At 44.1% G+C, this 23,704-nt stretch overlaps 1 protein-coding gene across 2 annotated transcripts in view; it reads left to right on the top strand.

The window, feature by feature from the left end:
• The window catches only part of LOC119388394 (ADAMTS-like protein 5), an 84,274-nt gene that overhangs the window by 50,069 nt on the left and 10,501 nt on the right, over positions 1–23,704 (top strand). Inside the window, exons 3-8 of one of the 2 annotated variants that reach the window (XM_049413933.1) lie at positions 13,933–14,014; positions 16,119–16,232; positions 17,126–17,204; positions 17,418–17,535; positions 18,612–18,733; positions 23,403–23,514. In XM_049413933.1, the coding sequence (XP_049269890.1) occupies positions 13,938–14,014; positions 16,119–16,232; positions 17,126–17,204; positions 17,418–17,535; positions 18,612–18,733; positions 23,403–23,514 (622 nt within the window). In that variant the 5' untranslated portion in view covers positions 13,933–13,937. Of the gene's footprint in view, positions 1–13,932; positions 14,015–16,104; positions 16,233–17,125; positions 17,205–17,417; positions 17,536–18,611; positions 18,734–23,402; positions 23,515–23,704 lie in introns of both variants that reach the window. The other variant, XM_037656102.2, reaches the window with a different exon arrangement.

Here is a 23,704-nt window from a genome sequence, read left to right as displayed (position 1 = left end):
AAAGCGCGCTGTGAAAGGCAGCAAGTTTCCTGTGCACTACGTACTGCACTTCAGAAATAGTGCGAATGCTCGCTGAGAGCCATAAATGTCAAGTGGCGTTGAATCGCGATGCGTGGGCAATAAAAAGCGTGCAACAGTGCGTGATTCAAGTAATACTAGCGTAATGCAAAACAACTGATTCCACAACAGGCTATTAGTGCGCTGCTGAGAAGCGCTATACTATAAAATAAGAACCCCACCCCCTCGTACCTCGTATTCTTTTATTCGCTAAATTGTTTCGAAATCAAAGCAATGGCTGCCCATGGGTAGAAGCGAAGTGCCTTTGTTGGTGCTGTATCTTGACCACCATACGTTAACCACCTACGTTAACTGTACGATGCTCAACGGAAAACACTGTCCAGATATCTTATCCCTGTATTGCATCAGCCCAGTGCATCACGTTCCCACAAGTTCTCTTATCTGATCACTTATCTATAACCCTTCGGCGCCTCTGAGTGTTTTCCATCACTTGGCCGCCATGCCTCGTTATCCACTTACGCGATACATGATAAGCTTAACTCCAACTTTCTTATGGATGTCAGCTGCAATCTAAACCACAGGCGATTTCGTCCCTAATTCATGACGTCATCATTCTCTTAGTTTCTCGGTGTTTTTTGCTTAGTATTGTTATTGCTGCTGTTTCATTGCTCGTTGCGCGGTTCTTTAACGCCCACCGTGGTAGCATGTCTATGCAGTCACGTTGGAGAAGCTTGAGGTCGCGGGTTCGATTCCGGTCATAACTGCCGTATGTCGATATGGGAAAGATGCAACAGCGCTCTTATGCTTAAATTTAGGGGGCGCTATAAAAAACAAAAATGCAGTCAAATTAATTTTGAGTCTCCCACTAATAGTGTGTCGTAATAAGATCGCAATTTTGACCACAGAACTTTAATTTTTCCTACAGTGTCAGTTACAGTAATTAAAGGCCTAATTCGGTCTCTGACTAGTTATTTGGAGCTCTACATGCTGAGCAGCGGTACCGGGTTACGATGGTCTCGTTCTGACGCGCTGGTGCATGTACTAAGCTTGTGCGATAAGTACCCTAAATTAGAGTAATAGCGCTTACATACTAAAGCTTTGGGGCACACAAATAGGTGGTTATGAGACGTATTTTAACGCATTGTTTGGAAATTACACTGATGCTGTTTGAAATGGTCGCCCTCACCGTGCGTAGCGGCTTAAGCAAAAAAAAAAAATCATACGGAAGACTGGTGGCAACGCCGCATGAACATTTCACAGCCGATCATATACTAACGTCATGAAGGTAGACACTTTCTGTTCTGGCAGGATTAATTTTTATCGAGAAAGATTAACACAACAGTATGATTCAAAAAGCCAAGAACTGGCATGAGCTATCGAAGGTACATGTGCGTCGAATTTGCGCTGAAAGAATTATTAGATAAAAAAGAAGCCTCTTTCATATCCATGTCTTTTGTTTTTATCCATGCCCATCAGTCGCTCATAATCTTTAAACTGTCGCACCAACCAGCCTAGCCATTCACGATCGTAATGAGCTAAGCAAGTCTGTCTCTTTATTGATGCACAACGGCCTAAACACGAAGAATTCTTGAATTATGTAACGTCACACTGACGTGCCAGCGGGAAGGTTTCAGCAAGAAATCGAGAAGTAAATCTTTCACTTTCATTTGTTCCTCTATGAACCAACCCGCCTGCTCGAAATGTACGGAATTTTTTTTTTCGAAATATCACCTTACCAGTTCGCATTGATGAATTATTTACCTTTAATGGACCTTTTGAAAATCTCTTGATCGTTTAAGTAATTCGAAAGCTATCCACGAACTTTTCTCGTAGCTTACCATGCATATTTAGAATCTTAAACGCCATAGATTACGTAATTAGCCCGAGTGTAAAAATGGTACCCATTATTTCGAGCTGCTAAGAACGCACGTCTGTAATTTTCTACAACGCACACTTTTAGCGCTGAATGTTGCTTTTCACTTCAACTGAACATTTTCTATTAAAGCCTCACCAACTGCTTGCAGATTCTTGTGACTCTTGATTGAATCAGCAAGTCTTTCTTTTATTTTATTTATCGATCTTTCTTTTTCGAACGTGTGTGCTTTCACTGTTTCTATCCATAGGAAAACCCGATATCCTGACCCCGTCCAGTCTACGCTCTTCGCCACGGCTAAAGAGTCGCGATGACGAGAAAAATATGACGGCTTCGATCTACCCTTCTTCTCTACCGTCTGTATGTTCAATGGCTAAAAATGAAAATTCCGCAGCATCGAAATTCGCCAGAACTTTCGTAGAAAGTTCAGCTGGGCTAAATTTACGTCGTTTTTTTTTTTTTTCGCTATGCACAGCCTGTGCGTTTCAGTTTCGAAAGCCGTGTATTGCTCAACGACTCAACTAAATTTTTTTTAAGCTGTGCCTGGTTGGGACATCAAATACTCTTCTGTCTTATAATGCAATCCTTTGACGCCTTCTCATTCCCACGGGCTCTTTTTCGGTCCGCCTATAAACTTTATTAAAGCTCTGCGTCATTTCTGACAGCCAAGTCGTATACGTGTCGTTGGGCCGCCAGAATTTGAGTCCGAGCAGAACACTCTAAAAAAACAGAAACGAGCAAAAAATCGAGCGAGGAAAAGAATGAAACAGTCTCGTGACGTGCTTTTTGCGCCAAGGTGCGCTCGCGCCAGAAACACCATGCCGGCAGAATCCTCAGATTTACACTTCGCTTGGTTAGGTCTCAGCCAATCGGAAGAAATAACGCCGAGGTGTTTTGCATTTATATTGAACAGGAGCCAATCCAATGCGCATACGCTCCGCCGTGATGTATGGCTGCGGCAGCGAAGAAAGTGCGAAAGCCAGCTAGTGGAGGCAACATATTTACACCGTATGGGCCCGGGCCTATGCTACCTCCTAGGTGCTTTCAATAGTGTGGAACATGTATCTGTGTTGTTCTTGATCTTAGTGTTTTTTTTTTTGCGCTTTCAATTCTGTCCGTGCGCTCGCTCTGTCCCCGCTGTGCAAAGTGGCAGCGGAAGGAGAGTGCCGAGCGTCGAATATTAGCTTTCTACGCCAGCGAGAGAATTAAAAGCTTTCATAGAAAAGCTTAAGTGTATTTGGCCACTGTCAATATTCTTTCGGCTGCCAACAAAAGTCTGATTTTTTTTAATTTTCGGGAGCGCTTTTTCTGCGATATCGACTTGTGGTAGAATGCAAATAAGTTTCGTGCCTGTAATTTCCTTTCCCTCTTCGACAGTGGTCTTTCCTAATTAGATTTCTTACTTTCGGCGACATGCTGCTTGAAAGCTGCAAACGTCAGCTCGTTTACATTTCCAGCTCACGAAAGCTTTATAATAGTTTTTTTTTTTTCGCTTTTCCACGAAAGAAATATTATGAAGTGAGCTCTTCAGTTGTACGAAACGCGTCACTATGCGCGTTGAAGATTGCTGTTAAGAATAAAGTTGGCTGATTTTACCTATTTTACCTGCGCATATTGAGTACTGCATCTACAATGAACGCTAACGGCTGCGATATTGAAACTATTGGTGTAGACCTTTGTTGGACGGTTGTTTGACTTTAGGTGACTTCGTTTGCACTTTGCTTCAGTTAGCAAATAACAAAGATATCCTAATATGTAAAGTTGTATCCAATCGTTCGTCGCCTGTTTGTCAACCTTGGTCCGTTGCTGTTTTTCTTGAAAACTTGTTTCTTCTAATTGTCTTTCTTGCGAATGTGTAGAATGTACACCCCTGCAATTTTTTTAATATATCTCGCGAGCGTCGACCCAATGATAAGGTAGGTTCTATTGTAGGTGAGAAGTAACGAGATGAGCGGTAAAACGATCAGCGTCACACCGGCTTGCTGAACATATCATCGCACAGATAAGGCTCGTATTGTTTATGCACCCCTAAGCAAAGAGTAGGAGACGGCGCTCGCATACGAATGTGTTCTCTGCGCTTGCGCATCACGTAGAGGAAATCTCGTTACTTCTCGCCTATATTAGGCGTTACGTGTCCAGGGGTCAACGCTCGCGCGATATTATTAAAGAAAACTGCAACGGTGTACATACATATTGTATAGTGGCTTACGCATTGCGCTTTTAAGGCACATGGTGGTAATACCATAGAAACAGTTGTTCATCCGTGCTGTCTTGTCTGACATAATGTTCAGTGTACATGCTATAAATAACTTCTCTTGTGCATAGGCTAGGGCTAATATGAAGAGACAATTTAGCATAGAAGGATCAAGGGTTGAAACTAAAGCTGTAAGATGGTCGGGTCATGGTTTAATTAGCATGGTCATGTTTGTAGAAGATAATGAGAAGCTCGTTCCTAAACGCCAGAACTTCGTGTGTTTATATTCCCTCGAGCGCACAGCCTAGCCTTGCGTCGAGGACCACAGCCCGCTTAGTAGCTTCCGGTCCACGATTTTATACTACTGCGAAAAGCTATTTCTTTTTCCACTTCCGATTTCAGAATGACGTTCCGCACGATCTGCTTCCACTCGTACCGCGTAGTCGCCTGCGAGCTAGAGCTCCGATGCTTTTTTCTATTCCTCCTGTTCTGGTTATTGTTTATCTACATGGTTCCCTCACGACACGTCTTGGGTGGCGGCCCTTTAATTATATATGGACGGCGCCGAACTCTCGCGCGCGGGGCTTGCTTAAGTCTCGAGAAAAAGGCGCAAAGATTGCCGCTCTCGAGGGAGATTCAAAGGGAGGATGCGCGTCACGGCCCGACGGGCGTTGCTGGCTGTCCGGATAAGAAGTGCGTGCCACGGCACGGTCACGCTTGGCCGTGGTGGGGAGGGGTGGGGGCAACCTGTGCCTCGAGTGGCACACACCCAAACAGGCTCGGCGCGACGCGTCCCGCGCCTCAGAAGCAATCAATCGAACCTTCTCCGCATGGCAAAGTCATATCGTGTGACTTTAGTTTTTCTTGCTGTATTGTTTCTCGCGTTGAGCCGGCTTTGTTCCTAGCAGTCAGCCAGTGTTTGTCGCTGCGTTAATTTCCTGCAGCCGCGATTCTTTAATCTCGATCTCCCAACACCGAGCTCCCTTAATGAGGTTCCTCTTTCTGCTAACACTCCCCTGTTTCGGGAGCATTTTTCTTCTCTTTGTTTCGAAAATATGGCTGAACGGCATTCGGGGTGGAAGCAAGAACAAAACTCTCTGGAAGGGCTCATCAGTAAGCTGTTTTCCAGGCGCCAAAGTCAATGGCACCATCTCTTCTGGCTTGGTTAAGTTCGTAAGCCGTACTCATTAAAAGGTAATTGTAAAGGTTTAGTGCCACGCGCCGTTGCCGCGCACTTGGTTTCTTTGCACTGCGTCACCGAGCGTCACGTGATTAGTGCGTTGTACTTGTCTTAATTTCTTCTTTTTTTCCCCACAATTTAATACCAGCAAGCGCAAGCTTGTCTGCTAAAAGAAAGCTTTGTTTAGTTGCTTCCTTAGTTTACCTTCTTTTTCTGTAGAGCTGCTTATAATCCGTGTTGGTCTTTTCATTGCGTACGGCACTAATTAAGTGAAGAGACGCTCGGTCCTTTTAGGAGGGAAACTATCATCACTTGTGTATAACACGTGATTGTCAAACAGGACTTAAGATTCCGAATTATCGTGACGCTAGAACGTATATTGGTGTTAGGATAAAACAGCCGGTCAGTCGAACATTGCTTGAAACGAATGCACAAGATATTCACATATCGTGCGAACTTCTACACCAGCAATCCAAGCGTGTCCATATACGAAGCACTAGCACCAAGTTAACTGCAACAGCGCTCACTAATTCGCAATGCAGGACCCTGCAGCACACAAGCTTTCTAACGCTTTGAATAAGCAATAAGCGATAAGCTAGCGAAATAGAAAAGGCACCTTCGAACAGCTTCTGGAGTGTTCCTTTGTACTTAATAAAAGGAGAGGTGCGTGGGCTCACCTACAAAAGTACCTGCTCAAGTTTCTGAACGACGTAGTTTGCGCCTAAATTCTATACCCAATTTACATGACTGCTCCATGACTGTTCCATTATGCTCGCAACACATTTGACTTTACTTTAGCACGCCGTCCAATAAATCACAGTATTTGAAAAAGCGTCCAATAAAGCATATATTAAGGAAAGAAGCTGTGAGGCCCCCGTAAAAAAGAGCTGCGGGGTAGTATTCAATATTTCTTTTTTCCGATACAAGTGTTGCAATACGTCAAGGCTGTCGTACTGTCAAGCAGTGCTGCTTGTACAGCTTTTGGATATAGCTTTGCAGAGGGAGTATCGACGAGGTGGCGTGTGTGGTTGGTGTTATACGACTTCCCTGCTTTTCAAGTGGCGTAGGTCTTCATCCCCACGTCTTTATATTTACGCGTAAAGTTAAGTTAAAAGCACTAGTACATGCAAGCTGGTCCCACTCCTTCGGAGTAGGCGGTGCTTTACTTTTTTTTTTAGGGCGTTGCCACTGGGAGTCATATTCGCGAGTTCCGATTCTGTGAAGAGGGCCGATATAGTTCGGTTCCCCGGAACACTTTCCTAGCGGTTCGGAGGTTTTACGGCCCTCTAGGCGACGCACGGTTTACGGCGCAGCTGGGCAGTCTTCAAACCAGTAGTGCGTGCGTGTATGCGATCTCGAAGCGTTAGGATGAACGTTGCAGGAAAGGCGTTTTGGTATCGAAGTTCTGGCGTACTTGTTCGTATTTTGGAGCTCCATCCGGCAGTTCCCTCCCGTCTTATAACTTATGTAAACGATGACAGCACGAATTGCGACAATATACTCGTCTTTATTCATGTCTCAGTAGCAACCGCCACTTCACCATTGGCAGGAAGCCGAAACCCGGCTGAACATTGCTTCACGAACATCGCGCTGATATTTGCTTACACTGCAGTTAGTTGTAAAGAGGGTTTTCTCCTACTTGTTAGTTTTTAACTTTTCTGTGAAACTCCAAACGTTTGTAATGCGGTAACGTATTGCTAGCCTACAAGGCTACCTATACAAAGCGCGTTCTAGGGGGCGACGCCGCTCGGCGCCTTGGTTTAAACTTGTACTATCTGTACAGGAACGCGCTGCGAAGTCACTGGTGCTTGAAAACGTAACTATAACACGAGAAGCGACAAATGGCTGCTTGGAGGGTCCTACCGCCCACCCTTATATAATTGCAGTCGTAGGTTTACGAACAGCGCGTCGTCATCATCCATTCTTCGTCCCATCACTCAGTCCCCAGTACGATGTGGCAAGTATGATACGGCAGAATCGCACTGATATTACTTGCAAATACATATACCACGCCTAACTATATATAGATCATTTGATAATAATATTAAATCACCGGCGCTTCTCTTGGCTACCCCAACGATACAGATAGTAATGTAGTTGTAGATGAGAAAGTTTTGCTTTTGATTGGTCATTCTGACAGCGTTAAGATGTACTAGAGGGCCATTTGGCTGCATGTGATATTTAGAACAGCGGAACAAACTTAAGAAACAATGACGAACACATATTGCTTTTCACAGCAATAAAAAATCAGTTGAAGTTCAGCGCCTGTGGTGTGTGCCTTTGTTAGTCCCGGTTTCTTAAATTTGCGCTACTGTTCTAAAGTTAATATTGCTGTTTGAGGCTTAATATTTTTGAAGTTGCAGAATTTCGTTCACCTTGAGAGCGGACCAAAATCGCAATATTTTAAAGACAAAAAACGTCATTTGCAAAACTGTGGCTTATAAATATAGCTGATAATATTCATTTCTTCTGCTGGTGTATACGCGCTCGATAAACCAACGGACAATAACGACACTAAGCGGGAACTCTCAACTGACATTTTCACGAATATCGCAACAATTTTTACCCACCTTGTTGTAATAACATCCGCACAACATAACATTCCTACTCCACCGCACAGCAGCCGGCGTTTCCTTCATCAGGCTATTCGGGGTCATGTGCAAAGCACACACGATTTTCTTATTTTTGCGTCAAAAACGCTATCCGCCTTATCAGTTCAGTTTGTCCTCGTGTCCTCCGTACGTTCCTTTCTTGGATCAGTATGGATCAGTGCCAACTCACCTAGCCATTCCAGCCCTGTTAGAGACATAACTTGTCCAGACCGAGAAATATTTACCCGTGCACTTTTCCGAAAGGTCGTGTACAGACCCATGCTCTAGTACCAGCTTCCTCAGAGTAGGAAACACGAAGGCAATGCTTTTGCGCACAACAAGCGCCGATGTGACGGCGGGAACCTGCAGTTCCACGTCCTGCAGATGCTGTCCTGAGGCTACGTGCGTTTATTGATGTTGACATTGGCGTTACGTTTTCAAGAGCTGGTGTCCTGTAACTAACGCGCTGCAGAGGTAGACACAAACGGATATTCGCGAAAGAGAAAAAAAAAAAGATATGAAACATGCTCATAACATCTGTGTCCGTTTCGTGTCTCTTGGGGAATATCTGCCTGTGTACACATCTGCAGCGCATCATTACACCTTCAGTTACGATATACAAAATAGCCCCAGTTGAATCAATCTTCAACACTACTTTAAACGTAATCACATTTCCCATAACGAAACACGACTCCTTGAGTTCGAGGAACCGTGTCACTCGACTCGGGATCCGAAACTTATACTTCTGGGTAAAATGAACCGATTTCGTGGAGTGCGGGGCACTGATCTTTTTTTTTTTTTTTTCCGCCGCATCGCGCCAGTGATTCCTCGGTGCGCGTCTGTGTGCGAGCCGCTTATCCCTGCGTATCGTCGCGACGGCATTAGGAAACTCGATTGCTCTTGAGTCGATAGGAGTGGTTTATTGTTAGTGCCCCCCTCCCCTCCCTCCTCTTTCCCCGCAGGGGTGTAGAGGAGATGCCCCGTATCTCTATAGGAATCCACGCTCCTAACCCAGTCATTCTCCGGCGCACTTCACCCTTCGCGTATGGCCGTGACGTCTTCCGCGTTGACCGTGTTTGCGCTCGGCAAACAGCGCAGACGGATATTTGCGCAGTCCTGAAATCGAAAAGTCAAGTGCCCGTGAGAGTTTTTCCCCGAAGCCGGGGTGTTGCTTGCTTGCCAGCTCCCGTCGTGTGTGCTTACGTTCGTGCGTGCGAGGACATCTTTTTTCCTCCAGTCGGCCCATTTTTCTGAACGAAGAGTTGAAGAACGAACAGCCTCCTCTCCTCCCCTCCTGTCTCCCATACCGTCTCTCTTTACTCACTGATATATGACATAGTTCTCTGTTCTATCAAGGCGGAAGTCCTTCGCAGCAAATCAAATTACATTCTATAGGGTCTCCGCGATCGTCGTTATTGCCAGCGTGGAAAAAAAAAGACGGCCAATAATAGTGAGTTGCAAAATTTCTGTCGATGACATTTGCCGTTACCGTGTAAAATAAAAACCGCAAGACGTATTTGAGGAGTTAACTAATTATTTTAAGGAGGGTGTAGTATTTGCTGCCAAAGTTCTAGTTGACATTGGTTTTTCTACTTTGGTCAGCGCCACAACGTAAAGACGGGATAAGAAGTGCGCAGCCCAGGGGTCGTGCGAAAAGAGAGCAATAAGAAAGCTCCGCCTTAGTGCAATCTATCTGCGAGTGACAAGAGTATCGCGATATTTTTTGCAATGTCAGAACGTTGAAAATTTCCTTTCACAACGATCGGCTTATTTGCTCGATTACAAACACATCTCTTTTAGAGCAACACTGAAATTGAACGCAAAGTGAGCGTAATAATTAAGGAGAAAACTTATAGTAGTGAGGCCAAATGTTAATGTTAATATCAATAACAAAGAACTTAAACAAACGTACCAAAATGCTCCCCTGATGCACGGTGCTCATATATGCCCGCATAAATAAAGGTGCACGTCTATTTCCACGTAACGTATTGGACCTGTTTTATGCTATGAAGAAGACATTGGGTTTATTGGTATACCACGCGTGTCATTCTGTGCTAAAATTCGTAAACAGGTGTGCTGGAGCGCCCCCTGTTTTGCAGCACACCCCCTGTTTACGAATTTTCCATTACAAGCTTCCATTTTCCCGTGACTCCAGCCTTTTATTCTGTACTAAGTTATTTAACAGTCAGGTGATTGAGAGCCTTTGAAAAATCGATGCATATGCCCACAACCCCATGCTTTCACGAAAGGTTTTTAGAATGTACGTTATTCGATGAGATTAGTTTCCATTGACGTAGGCTTTTTAGAACCGGACTCAGCAGACTTGGTTATTTTATTCGTCAGTAAATTGTATGTCGAGGCCGTATTTTTCTTTTTTTTTGCGACCATTGGAGAACCAGACAATATGGAAGTACGTTTATTTACCAATGTTTATCTCCTGGTTTCAAAAGCCTTCGTACATTTGCGTTCCACGCGGAAAGGTACCAGTCATCTGCGCGAGGTTGCATATTAAGCAAAACTGTCGTAATATTACACCTAACGCGTGTTCGACACTTCGTGTCTTTACGACGTCGTTATCACAGACAGCACTGTTTAGATGCACTAAAACTGCCAGAAATTTCCACATAATTTGTCGGAAGAAGTTATAAACCGTTTCTGCATTTATTACTTACTTATTCGAAGCTTCATAATGGTGGTACCTGGATAAAATATGCATGAAAATTATTAAAAGCCTAAGGAGAATTCACACTATGAACTGGGACATTATTTCACCCACAAAGGGCTAACGTTCGTTCACACTGTTGACTCACGTCCACGTTCTTGTTGATATGCACGTACCGCCGCTTCTCCGATAAGTCGTATCTGCATATCGGTGACCTCAGGCATCGACACTATAAGAGCAACACCGTGTGCTTCACCCGGCAGTGCGCAAGGCATATGTCGTTTCGAGATGTGGTCTGACCCGCTATTATGGCTTTCACAGGTACGTGAACGTTGCAGTATAAATGCCACATCCGATTTCGTAATCGAGTCCTGCTCTTTTGTTGCCCACGTGTTATTTTGCATGGTTGTATTAGCCTAAATTTTTCTCATGCCGTCCCTTCCTTTCTCCAAGTTCTCCTGAGGCACAAGTAGGTTAGATATCTACTCCGGAAGCCACAGGAAAATGGCTAGATGAGCTTAACGAACTACTATAAATGTGTGTCACTTAGCGGTCATATAACCGCGATGTCGATAGGCATCGCTAGCGTTGGTCGGTATTTAACAGCAGTGCTTCGCTCATATGGTACTGTGACTCCAATTATGTTCGTAAGCATAATCAGAGTCGCATTGTCCATTATTTATGCGCAGATTTGTTTAGTTTGACGGGAATTTCATATTGTACCGCTTACAAGTAAACAGCTGTTTTAGTTGCAAACCCCTCGTCTGATCACGCTATTTGTTCTCTTCATCGTGGGTTATTTGTATTTTTTTAAACTTTCAAATGTCATTACGTCACCTCCTCCATATAATGCTTTCTGTGCTCTCAGGGCACAATAATTTCAATTTCGCTCTGTCTGCTTTTCATTGCTTCTCTCTTTCTATTTCTCCCTAGAAAAACCCAATTCTCGAGCACGCTTCAGTTTTACGAGCATGGTCAATGTTTCGTTGATGCCCTTCTGACGTAGTTTAAGGTGGCACCGTCAGCTTGTAATAACTCTTCTTATTCATAACTTTGTTGCCTGCCAGTTTGATTCTGTAGCTGACCAAACATATAACATGGTTTGATGCATCAGAACCCTATACTACTCACCTAAAAATGACACACTGCTTTTAGATTAGCAACACACGCGATTATGAACAAATCATGATCATAATCATCTTCATGACTTCAATCATGAACGTGATCGTGAATCGTGATTTTCTTTAATTATGTCGCCTAAACCAGACTGTCGTTAATCAAGCCATAAAAGATTATGACGTTCAAAACATCCGCGATGAAATATCACGAAATAAGTCTGCAGTTCACAGGTTGTATGACGTTTCCGTATCACGGATCCCTGTGTAAGCATTGATGTGTTCGTGTTCATTGACAACTGGTACTTGTCAGGCTTGACAACTGACAACTGTCACATAGTCAACTGTCAGAAGTCGCCGTAATTCACGACAGTTCCTAAACACTGCTGTCTTCAGTTTCTGCTCTACGACTACATGGCTGTTGTACGCTGCCTTTTCATCTTCGCGTTGACTTGAGTTCACCACAGTTTTTTTTCGTACGGGAGCCTTGTTGAAAATGGAATCAAGGTCACACGTCTTTGATAACATTGTGAATAAGGCTCCCATCAGGCAAGCCGAAACGTATTCCCTGCATTCTTTTATGGACGGTGTCTTTCTTAGTACTATTTATCATGCCTCCCAACTAGGCCTTCCGTAATACCCATGGCTTCAAAGCCCATAGTAGAAGGCAAGTCGACGTATCAGATGCTTTTATAAACGCCTGTCAACAGCTAGACTTCTGCCCTCTTTTATTTTTTTCGTCGGACTTTGAACATGGGCAGATATTTTACATTCAGCTCATCCTCATGAGTCAACACCAATTGCAAGTATAAATAAGTGCTGGCAAAAAACTCTTCAGCAAGTTCAAACTGCTGAAACCAGCGTCTTTGATAATCGGTAGACGCCAGCTTGTAAAGAAACCTACATCACTGTATTTTATCGGTCTTATTAAAGACGATAGTCTTTCTTGGGGAACTTAAACGCAGAAATTTTGGTCTTTCTGTCTGTCTTTCTGTTTGTCGGCACGTCCCTCGATTCACCCACTCGGCCAAACTTGAACCACTTGCCCAAGGGCCAGCCGTCTTGAACTGGTACAGCTGCTCATACTTGTGAACGTTGTCGATCAAAAAGTAAATATCATGCATATCTGAGGTGCAACATCACTAGGTAAGTATTAGGTGGCGTGTTCCTTTAATAGAAAATGCATACATACGTAATTTTAAGGACCCTAGTTTCTTAAGCTGCGCTGAAAATGCATAAGAATGGAAGCTTGAGCGAGTTGGTATGCGTTCATCTTTGTTGAAACAGCGCTCACTAGACGACGACGAAGTAAAAGAAGGCACAGGACAGGCAGCGCCTTCTTTTACTTCGTCGTCGTCTAGTGAGCGCTGTTTCAACAAAGCTGAAAATGCGACTGCGCTGAAATTTGCCTTCCTCCGTGCCCTTCGCACGAGCTCATTGTTGTTTCGGTTTCGGTTCTGTATTGCTCTGTACGAATGCCATGGGTTGGTGTTGAAAAACTTTAGTTTTGAGAAGGCCAAGAAGGTGAAAAAAAATATTTAAAAAATGAAAAAGCAGCGTTGCGGGCGGCCTTCAGGCTGCCGGTTGTGGGCGCCGCTCTGGCGTTCCTGTTTTACCCAGGCGACGTGTAAATAAGAGTGTGTGGAGAGTACTTGTTGAGTGCGGACGTTTCTCTGCTTCAGCGCTTCGCGCCAAACCGCGTTTTCGGGCTGGCTGGCGTCCCCGCCGGTCGCGTTGGTCACCGCCGGTCTTCGCCTGCTGCTGCGCCGGGGCTACCAGCACGCAACACAGCACTCATGTTTCCCGACGTATTGCCAGATGGCGTCCATATCTCACACAGCGCCTCTTCTATCGTCTTTACATGACATTTGCAGCGAAGCACGCAGATACGCGGCCAATTTTTTACGCGTCAGTTCGATGCATGCTACAAAACAAAACGCATTGTAGAAGCACAGGATAGCTTAAATTGCTGAAAGCCAAATTTTGTAAGCCTGACGTCGTAAACAATGTTTCAAACTCGTTTGCCTTTTATAGATACCTGCTACAAGTTTGACACCTGATTAGTCGTACACAATACATTCGCTAAAGGCGCACCCCGGGTCTATGACACGAATCAGTGAAATATCTCGAGCTGTCATGAATAACGTATTTTAGAATGTCCGCATGACAAACGTTGGTGAGGTTAACGCTTCCAAAAAGTTTTGAAATTCTGACCTTGTGCGCAATTTTATTAAGAGATAGTGTTTTCAGTGCAAGAAGATTGTAATGATGTAGCAATGCTTTGTTTTCTATCGCCCAGGCGCAATGAGGACGCCGTGGTCGCCATCGCTACTTCTAGCCTGGTTAACGATCGGCCAGCAACAATTCTCGGTAAGCTGCAAGTGAATTTAAGCTGAGTTTCTTCTACCCCGATTGTACAAACTACGTAGCTTGTTCATGTCTAGGCAAACAACGCTATCTGGTGTTGAAGCAAAGTTCTCGTACATTTTGACAGCGATTTTCATCATTGTTCTAACAGCAGCTTATTACCAGCCGCGGCCCTCATAACGACTGGATAAAGCGCTCGTGCTGCCATTTTTCCGTCTCTTGTTCCTCGATTCCTTTTTTTTTTGCGATTTACTTTAATTATGAATTGCCAACTCACACACAAGTCCATTATGCTATAAGCACAGCTTGTTATGCATTGTTATACTGAACCGTCGAGTATACCCCAACTGAATCTGGCTTCAGGTCCCGTTCATAAGAGCATGAAACAAGTTTTTACCCTGGGGACAGCGCTTCTTGAATGAGTGTAACATAATGGGGAGATGAAATTTTCTAGCCGGTACTCGTAGGTAATCGGCATCATCTTACTCGGCAACGTCTCCGGCAATGCATCTATAAATCTGAACTGTTCGGTCGATACTGGCGTCGACTGTTATATAACCCTGGCTTCTCCTATTGCCACCGTTAATTGCCCGTGACCAGTGGCTGCCGTGCTGATTGAACAAAGTGCAAAAGGCACGCAAATGCATCACGTAACCATCAACTGCGAGGCAACTCGAAAAACTAGTTACAGGTAGGGTGACAACACAAGCGCTTGTGTTATTGTCTCCCTTTCTCTTACTTTACTGTCCCAGACATAGAAAAAAAAGACCCTCGTTCACTGTTTGAGGGCACGTTAGAGAACCTCTGATGGCCAAAGTTAATTCAATCCTAACGTATGCTATGTTTCGTAATCAGGTAGCGGAGCTGACAAGTTAAAAAATTATGGCAGCATCGCATTAGTGGTGCCAAGCCTGAAGGAAGAGCGGATCTGGGTGCTCTTCCTTGTTTCTCTTTATTCCTGCCTTTCTTATTTTTGTTTTTTATGTTTCTTTTATTTATTTTTTAATCTGTTTCTTTATATTCTTTTTTCAATATATATATATATATATATTTCTTTCTCGCTCTCTTTCTCTCTTGCTCTGTCTTTTCTATCTCTTTCGTATCTGTTTCTTTCTTTTTCTATGTCTTTCTCTGTCTTTCTATCTTTTCATGTCTTTATTCCCCTTATTTCTGTCAATTTTTCTCAATTTCTCTCTTTCTATCCCTTTCTTTCTGTGTTTTTCATTCTGTTTTATCTTTTTATGGCTCGCCGACGTCGCTTCGCAGCCATTTCTTGGGCTAACTGTTGCCTTCTTCATTTTTAGTTGATTAGTGGTGAGTAGCGGGATTTGCCCAATTTCTGTGACACATACCCGTTGAGGATAGTTTTCTGGTGGTCATGGACATTTTACGGCCAGCTATAACAGATTCGCTGTTAGAAGTTGGCGGAGTTGACTTAGTGAGTGCACACGAAGTGTCTGCAGGCGCCTCTACACTTGGGGACTGCCCAGCTTGGCAGTGTAGCGAACGAAGGCTACGGATGTGGGACTTCAGCACATTCGTGTTAATAATCCAGAGTCCAGTAGTAGTACGGCAGCTTGCAGCCGATTTCATTTCTAGTTTCTTCTGCTTGCTCGCAGCGTTAAACCGTTTAGAAAGACATACGTGGAAAATGTGAATGGAAGGGAGACCATCTGATTGTTCAGTGTGCGTTTCAATTTTATGTTTAGAGTATGTTTTTCCTGGAGAACTAAATGGCGAGTGTGCAGCCGCACACGGACCTACATACATCGTGCACGCAATGTTTGCTGCGGAACATAGGCGCGTAAAAAACGTGGTTCTGTCTGAAAAATGCAAAAAAAGACATTCTTGTAGAGTGAACAAAAATTACATTTCACCTGCGAGTTCACATAACCGTTTGCGTTTTATGATGGATAGAGCAGTACTTCTTTGAGCTAGGCAAATGAAAACATTATTTGTAAGATTAGGTACTATATCATGGCGCACGAGCACGCATGCGTTTCGATTGTGCATCTTCCACGGCACTGCCGAGAAAAGTTGTCCGCGAGTCCACAAGCATGGAAGGGTCAACCATAACAATGCTTTTTCTGGCACATCAACGCAGATGTGCAGAGCCAGAACGAGCCCCTCTTCTTCGTCTCATCAAGCGTGGTCCGACTGGAACTTCTGGTCGCCCTGCAGTAGAACATGCGGCGGTGGCGTAACGACCCGTGCCCGGCCTTGTATCGCGAGGTAATGCAGCGAGATGACGCAACACCACAATTAATCCAGAATGGAAGCGAACACTCTTCTGTGTTTATTTGTATAGTAGAAAACGGAGGATAAATTCGCAAACTGTCCAACGCTGGCTTACGTAAAAATTGCTCGTTATAAGACGGGCGGGGTATTACTGTGATCATTATCATCAAAAGGAAATCACTGCACGCAAGCAAAGGCATATTACAGTGTCGAAGAACCAAGGCTCAGAAATCTAAAGATGTGTATCTTTTACCGAGAAGAGATAAGCAGTTATCATTAGATAAGCAGTTGACAAAGAGGCGTCGCCCAAAGGTGACGTATTTTCTTGCACGGGGAATATCTCGCGCTAATGACCTTAAGATTAGTGGCATGCTTATGATGCGAGTAGTTACTCATTCTCAGATAAAATTTGAGAAACTTAACCTTTCATCATTCGCTTTGCTATATTGTCTATGCCCATACTGCGCAATCGATCGTGCCATATCTTACTGGAATAATGTCCCACTACTTCAAAACGTTCGTAAAAGTTTAGGATGAAACATCGGCGTGCCCACATTGCGCCCAAACTACACGACGGAATTCGTTTTCAGTGAGCAGTGCGCCAGATTTTTGCCACATTCTGTATTGCTATTATCACGCCTGTCTGAAAATTTCTAATACTCTGTCTATGTCTCAGCTGAACAAGTGTGGCTGATTGGGCGAGTTGGTCCATCATATTCTTGTATACCTTTCGCGCAATTCAGTACGAGCATGAAGAAAAGGGACATAAGCAAGGAACTCGTACTGAGTTGCGCTAAAGCTGCACAAGGATACCAGCTCAGCAAATTATGCTATCTCTTTCGTGCACTGTTTTCAATGCCATAATTACTACCTGCGTTTCTTTGTAGGAGCTCACTCACAGCGACGAATTCTCAGTTCTCTAACTGTTCCGGGACGTTATGGGAGCACAGACTCTGCAACACGGAGGTGCGTTGTTAAATATATGCATGCCATTATAAAGTTATTCTCCCGGCTTTTTTTCCAGTATTTATGCATCTTATTTTATAGCTAGCCTGAAATTTTGTAGCTAAGGTTTCACATTGTCAACTAATTGCGGTGCCAAATACGTCGTATCGCGTACGGTGTTTATGCAGGCTTGAATTTGTTCTGAACTCGTCAGAAAATCTTCATGCATTTCAGAAATGTCCTCCTGGCAGCGAAGACTTCACCGACGTCCAGTGCTCGGCCTTCAACAACCGATCCATGGGGAACGGACGTCGAGTTGCAAAGTGGTATGCAGAAGAACGTCACACGCAAAGTAAGGAGTGTTCATGTGTGTTAGCCTATCATTACGCTTTCTGTTGGCACCAGATGTCCTCAGCAGCTCCGAAATTTTCTCTTCCTATTTCTAGTTAGAAATAACGTTCGGCGTCGACGTTCGTACATACCCCCGCTTATTATTGCAGATGTACTAATTATTGTATACGTGAGGATTTTTTTAGATGTTAACACGAGAGAGAGGAGAGAGAAATAGATGAAAAGGAGGCAGGGAGGTTAACCTGGTGCGAGCGACCGGTTTGCTACCCTGCACAGGGGTGGGGATATAGGGGTCTGAAAGAGGACAGAGAGAGAGATAAAATAAAAACAACAAAACATGCACACATGCCCACACATGCAGGACGTCCTATCACAGCCGTTCTGATAGCCCGGTTGAACGCAGAAAGCGCATTAGCGGCTGCACAGCCTTCTTCTGAGACGTAAACGATATAACTGCACAGCTTGGCGCCTTTAGTTTTTCTTAGCACTGGCTACTTCTCTTCGCTTGGGAAAAAATAAATCATAGCGTGCTTAAAAAAAAAGAATGAAATCGGGCAGCACAAACACAAATGCTTTGTACATGAATGCAGGAACCTACAGAATATGAACAAACACAGTTGCACAAGGCGCTACAAGTGTTTGGAATTATCCGCGAAAGCTTTATTCCGTTTCATCGCAAGAATTTCGCTCCTTGTATGATTACGCCAAATGTGTGTTCTGCAACGTAAGAATTATGCTTATGCAGAATGGATGGAAAATACAAAGACAAAAATTCGTAGCTTTTAAATCTTTGGGGAAGCAATCGCCCCTTGTTTAGGTACGCCTGCATTTTTTTTCGAACGAATCTTTTACAGCGCTTTTCCTGTTGAGATATGATTGGTTCGGGCATCTTATTATGATATGCAATTGCCCCTAGCCATACAATACATTGACGAAGCGTGGGGTGCGAACTCTCCAAGTTCTGAGTTCTTAACAGACTTGTAAATGTTTCTAATGCTGGAAAAAAGCTCCCGTTTCTGATAAGACCAAAACGAGGACAAGCACTGTTTTCACATGCTTTGTTTTTAATATTTCCAGAACGAAATCCGTGTGAACTGAGGTGTAGATCCCAAGATTCTACAATGATCTTCAGTTTCGGAAAGATGGCGGACGGCACGTCATGCGGCCATTCCAAGATATGCGTCAACGGGAGGTGTAAGGTGAGCATTAGGAATGCATAACCAGCTAACAATCGTTCCTTCATTTATTGAACGTTCTTATGCGTTATGTCGAGCAAGAGCTAGCGCGACCATATTGCATGCTCAAGAGCATCATATGTCGTATGTATAGGCAGCCTTCAATTCAAGGTGGATAAATAGTGAAATCACCCGCCACGGTGGTCTAGTGGTTATGGCGCTCGGCTGCTGACCCGAAGGTCGCGGGATCGAATCCCGGCCGCGGTGGCTGCATTTTCGATTGAGGCGAAAATATTTGAGGCCCGTGTATTTAGATTTAGGTGCACTTAAAGAACCCCAGGTGGTCGAAATTTCCGAAGCCCTCCACTACGGCGTCTCTCATAATCATATCGTGGTTTTGGGACGTTAAACCCCAGATATTATTATTAAATAGTGAAATCGGCAGTCGAAGCTCTAGGCACGCTCAAATGCCAAAGCCCAATAAAAGCTATGCATTATAAGACTATGCTGTAGCTAATTAAGGCTAGAAAAGTGTAATAATTTATATAATCTTCTGACAATGCTAATATTACTTAGTAATTAAAAACTGCATACCTAAAAAGCCAGCGCGAAAACGAAGGAGACAAACAGAAAATGGACACAGGATGAGCGTTGTCTACAGGACAGTCGGGTAACTGCATTAATGACCGGCTTTGCCAGCTCGAAAACACCTTAAGGGAGCGCTGAACTCGCATCTTTCAGCAAAATGCTGGTCATGTGGTTGTAATCTTTTTTTTTTAATAACACTGTCATTACCTTGAAGCCCGAACATAAAAGACCTCGAGAACTCTCGGAAGCCTTAAACAAAATGTGTGACGATTCCGTATCAGTACCTGCCATTTGTTTGCTGGATTGCGAGGTACGCATGCTTATCCATTTTTTTCCACGTGACCCATAGAATACTGCGCACACACGGTGTTGGATTTTTTTTTCGTGTGTTCTGCTTTGGTCAATAAATTTCAGGCGTTAGAGCTCGTCCTGTGTCCTGTTTTCTCTGTCTCCGTCGTTTTCGCGCAGTTTCTTCAAGTATGCATCGATTCCAACTCACCCACCGTTCTGTCCTAGACTGCTTTCTAATCTTGAAAAACATAACCAATCTTGACAACGTTGCAGGTTCCCTTCTTATCTCTAAATCTTGCTGAACTTCGAAGGCTGCCAGATATTTCAGATTAGAAAACCACATCCCGTCGCTCTTACCGCTAACTAAGCTAGCGTCCTCGGGTTCTCGATGCAAGCGCTTACAGCTTGCATCGAGAACCCGATGACCGTGGCAGTCATCAAAAGCGGCACGTACCCGCAAAAGCGTGTTGGGTGTACAGCAGGACAAGACCGAACTGGACTGATCAATAAACACTTGACTGGCTAGACGTGTTTTGAACGATAACTGCAGCTCAACTACATCTTTTTTTTCTAATTGTATTACGTAGAAGAAAACGCGTTGTCTGAGTGTTCGCAATTAATCAAGCTCAACTTTTTGGCCTCTTCTTTTCCACTAAAGGCGAGAAAATGGGACCTATTTATTATAGTGAACTGTAATTCTATAGCGAATTTGAGATTGTACGCGCGTAGCTGTTAAAGTAATTTTAATGTTATCGCGAGGTTGTGACGGTGAAGAAGACTAGAATAAGATTGGGAAATACGGAGCTCTTTATTTGGGCAAATTTGTACTCTGAAAATGAAAGCTCAAATTACAAGCGATAGACGCCGCGCACTGATAGCGACACGAACAGTCGTCGGCCATTGAGCAATCTGCCAAGCAGTAAAGCGCGTCGGCATTTATACATGTGCCATCGAAGATTACAGCGTTATCACTACCGGCCGCGTAAGTTCCAGAATAAAGTCTAATGTTGGCGTTGCGCGCGTAATCTCATCGGAAGGTTCTAAAATAATCTGGACGGTTCCCAGTCATTCGGGCGCGGTTTGCACAAGGCAGTAGTTACACGAGTAATGAGGCGGTAACAAAAAAAGAAGAAAAAAATTCGCCAGATCCCACGTACCGTAGGAATCGTTGTTATGCGAAGCATGCGCAGGAAGGTGACTGTCGCAATTTATCACATTGAGCGAAACGTCACGGAATAACGCTAGAGAGATGTGCAAATGGTATATGCACATGCATATCTTGAAGGGTCGCACATGTGTTATATAACTAGCTGTTGGCAGTTACTTAACGATACCAACAGAAATATAGGCGTTACCGACACGAGACGCAGCAAGCTGATATGTAGTGCTTATATTCTTCAATACTGGATAGCGCAAATTCGAATAGCACAGTGAAGGAACAAAGATGCACAGGACATGTGCTACTCGCAACTGAGTTTTATTCAGAAAAGTGTCCCTGCACATATACACAGCCGAGTGGCACGGACAGGCGCACTGCTCGTACGTTAGTCACAGTTGCAGTTGTTTAGTTGCGTTACAGTTGTTATGCCTAACTTATCCGTTATGACGGAGAACGCACGCACGTTTCACGAACCCGTGTGCATGTGTGGAAGGGGTTCTTGGCATTTCTTCAATAAGGCCATCATCGCCGTGATCAGTGAGCACCAGCAGCTGGACAGGACTTGTATCCGTTCGTGATCGCACTTCACTACACTTAGACCATTCGTGACGAACGGTCTAAGTGTAGTGAAGTGCGAGGTATAGTACAGCTGGTGGAAACCGCGGGTGGCTTTTACGAAGAAGTGATCTATGATATACCTCCTGTCTTGGACGTGGCATCGAGGTCTTGTGATGCCCTGTCCCCATCCAAGCCGTCTTTCATGGCCGCCGAAGAAGCAGGCGTTGCTGGGTTTTGATAAATCAGCGCTGAGGTCACCGGTAGTCAGGAGGGACATGGTCCTGTCGGCAGAGTTATTGTAGGAAGCATTGACCCCAGTTTTTCAGGGGTGCTCTGCCTTCAGCTGCCCAACTTTGCTTGCGTCGGCCGCTGTGGTGTAGTGGTTACGGTGCTCGGCTGCTGACCTGAAGGTCGCGGGTTCGATCCCGGCCGCGGCCGTCGTATTTTGATGGAGGCGAAATGCTAGAGGCCCGTGTACTGTGCGATGTCAGTGCACGTTAAAGAATACCAGATGATCAAAATTTCCGGATATCATCACTACGGCGTCTCTCATAATCATATCGTGGTTTTGGGGCGTACACCCCACCAATTATTATTATCGCTTTCGTTCCGTGTAAATGTGTATGTTCCCGGTTACTGCGTTGATTGAAACTCTATTATTACCTGTGGCACATACCCGCATAACATGAACTCTGGTATGCAGGTATGTGCCACACGTGACTGAGGGAAAGGGTTTCATGATGTACGCGACAGGTACTTTGCGTTATTCATGTCATCACCAGCGAATCGTGTTCGTCATACACTCATCCTATGCTATGCAAATTTTGGTATATTACAACCTATGGAGGCGACCGGGAGAGCGCCCAGACGTAGGCGGCTAGATAGATAGATAGATAGATAGATAGATAGATAGATAGATAGATATAGATATAGATATAGATATAGATAGATAGATAGATAGATAGATAGATAGATAGATAGATAGATAGATAGATAGATAGATAGATAGATAGATAGATAGATAGATAGATAGATAGATAGAAACGCCCAAAGTGCCTGAGGTTCGCTAAGAAATGCTTCGCATTTAAAAAGAGCACTTGTGGCAATGTGATGTACTGTCTTGCAAAAAAGGTTGCGCGAAGAAGCTTCTGGATCACAAAAAAAGCGCAGTCGGCAGTCTGTTTTTGTTATCAACAAACAGGCGCCCCTCTCAAATGAGCTGTATGATTTGGTGGCGTGTTTAACATTCTAACTCTGATTTCAGTAAATTTTACAGTAGATAGAACCGTTGCACTATTGCTCTAGCAGACAGATTTTGAAATCCACTGAAGATTGTGTACGCAGCCAATAAGCAGGTACATGGTTTTCGCTAAGAATATGCGAATTACCTTTTGTTTACCATACCTTCAGGACTGCAAACGCTAAACAGATAAGCGATGAAGGAAACAAGATGATCTAGCGAGGCCCAAAAGCTCGTTAGTCAGTATTAGCTAATGACTCCAATTCACAAGACCTGGGGTTATAATTTTTATTTACAGTATACGCATGAAAATGGTTCCTTCGAACTTACCTAATAGTCACCGAGGAATACCTTGCAATGCGCCAGCCTTCAGTTTCATAGTTGCGGTCAGTTTATTTCACGCTATTATTTCCGACAGTGCAATGCAATTCTATGAACAGTGGTGTTAGCGATCTTACGGCTCAGTGGTAATGACGGGTGAAGATTTGATTTTAATGAGCAAATACTTGCTGTTTCATCTGAAGTAGAGCAGGCTGAAGTATTTCAAGAAACAAGAATTTTCAGTGTTGTGGTGGTCGTTCCTTAGTATGCAATAGTATTACCCATTTTTACGTTGAATGTATCGTTTCACCGCGCATATGCGAACTTGCACGGCCGCTACATTCAAGTAACAATCCTCACGCTATTGTATTCTTTAACTACAAATAGAGCTTCCTAATAGGTTTCTGCTCCTCGGTCCACCGCGTTTTACAGAAATTTGAAGTAGAAACCATTGCCGTTTTCGTGTCACTGATGTAACGATGTACTGCTGGGAATAGGCGAATAATTCAATCTCCTAACAATATGCGCCTTCGCAGGATGTCGGATGCGATGGAATCATAGAATCAGGTGTACGTATGGACGAGTGTGGTGTTTGCGGAGGCAGAAATCTTTCATGCGTCCAAGTGCAGCAGATGTCTTCTACGCAAGGTGAGTTTAATCACAGGTAGCCCGACATACGTCGCGAAAGGCATGCATCGATGCACGGTACTGTTCGGTTTAGTACTTTTTGCGAATACTCGGTAGATATCTTTCCCAGATATTTATTCGTGGATCGTAAAGGTCATTGAATGCTTCCTTGTCGCTGTCACATTCTGTGCATTTGATGCACATCGCACAT

Source organism: Rhipicephalus sanguineus, chromosome 3, assembly GCF_013339695.2.
Source record: "Rhipicephalus sanguineus isolate Rsan-2018 chromosome 3, BIME_Rsan_1.4, whole genome shotgun sequence".
NCBI lineage: Eukaryota > Metazoa > Arthropoda > Arachnida > Ixodida > Ixodidae > Rhipicephalus > Rhipicephalus sanguineus.
This window is presented reverse-complemented; position numbering and strand designations above follow the sequence as displayed.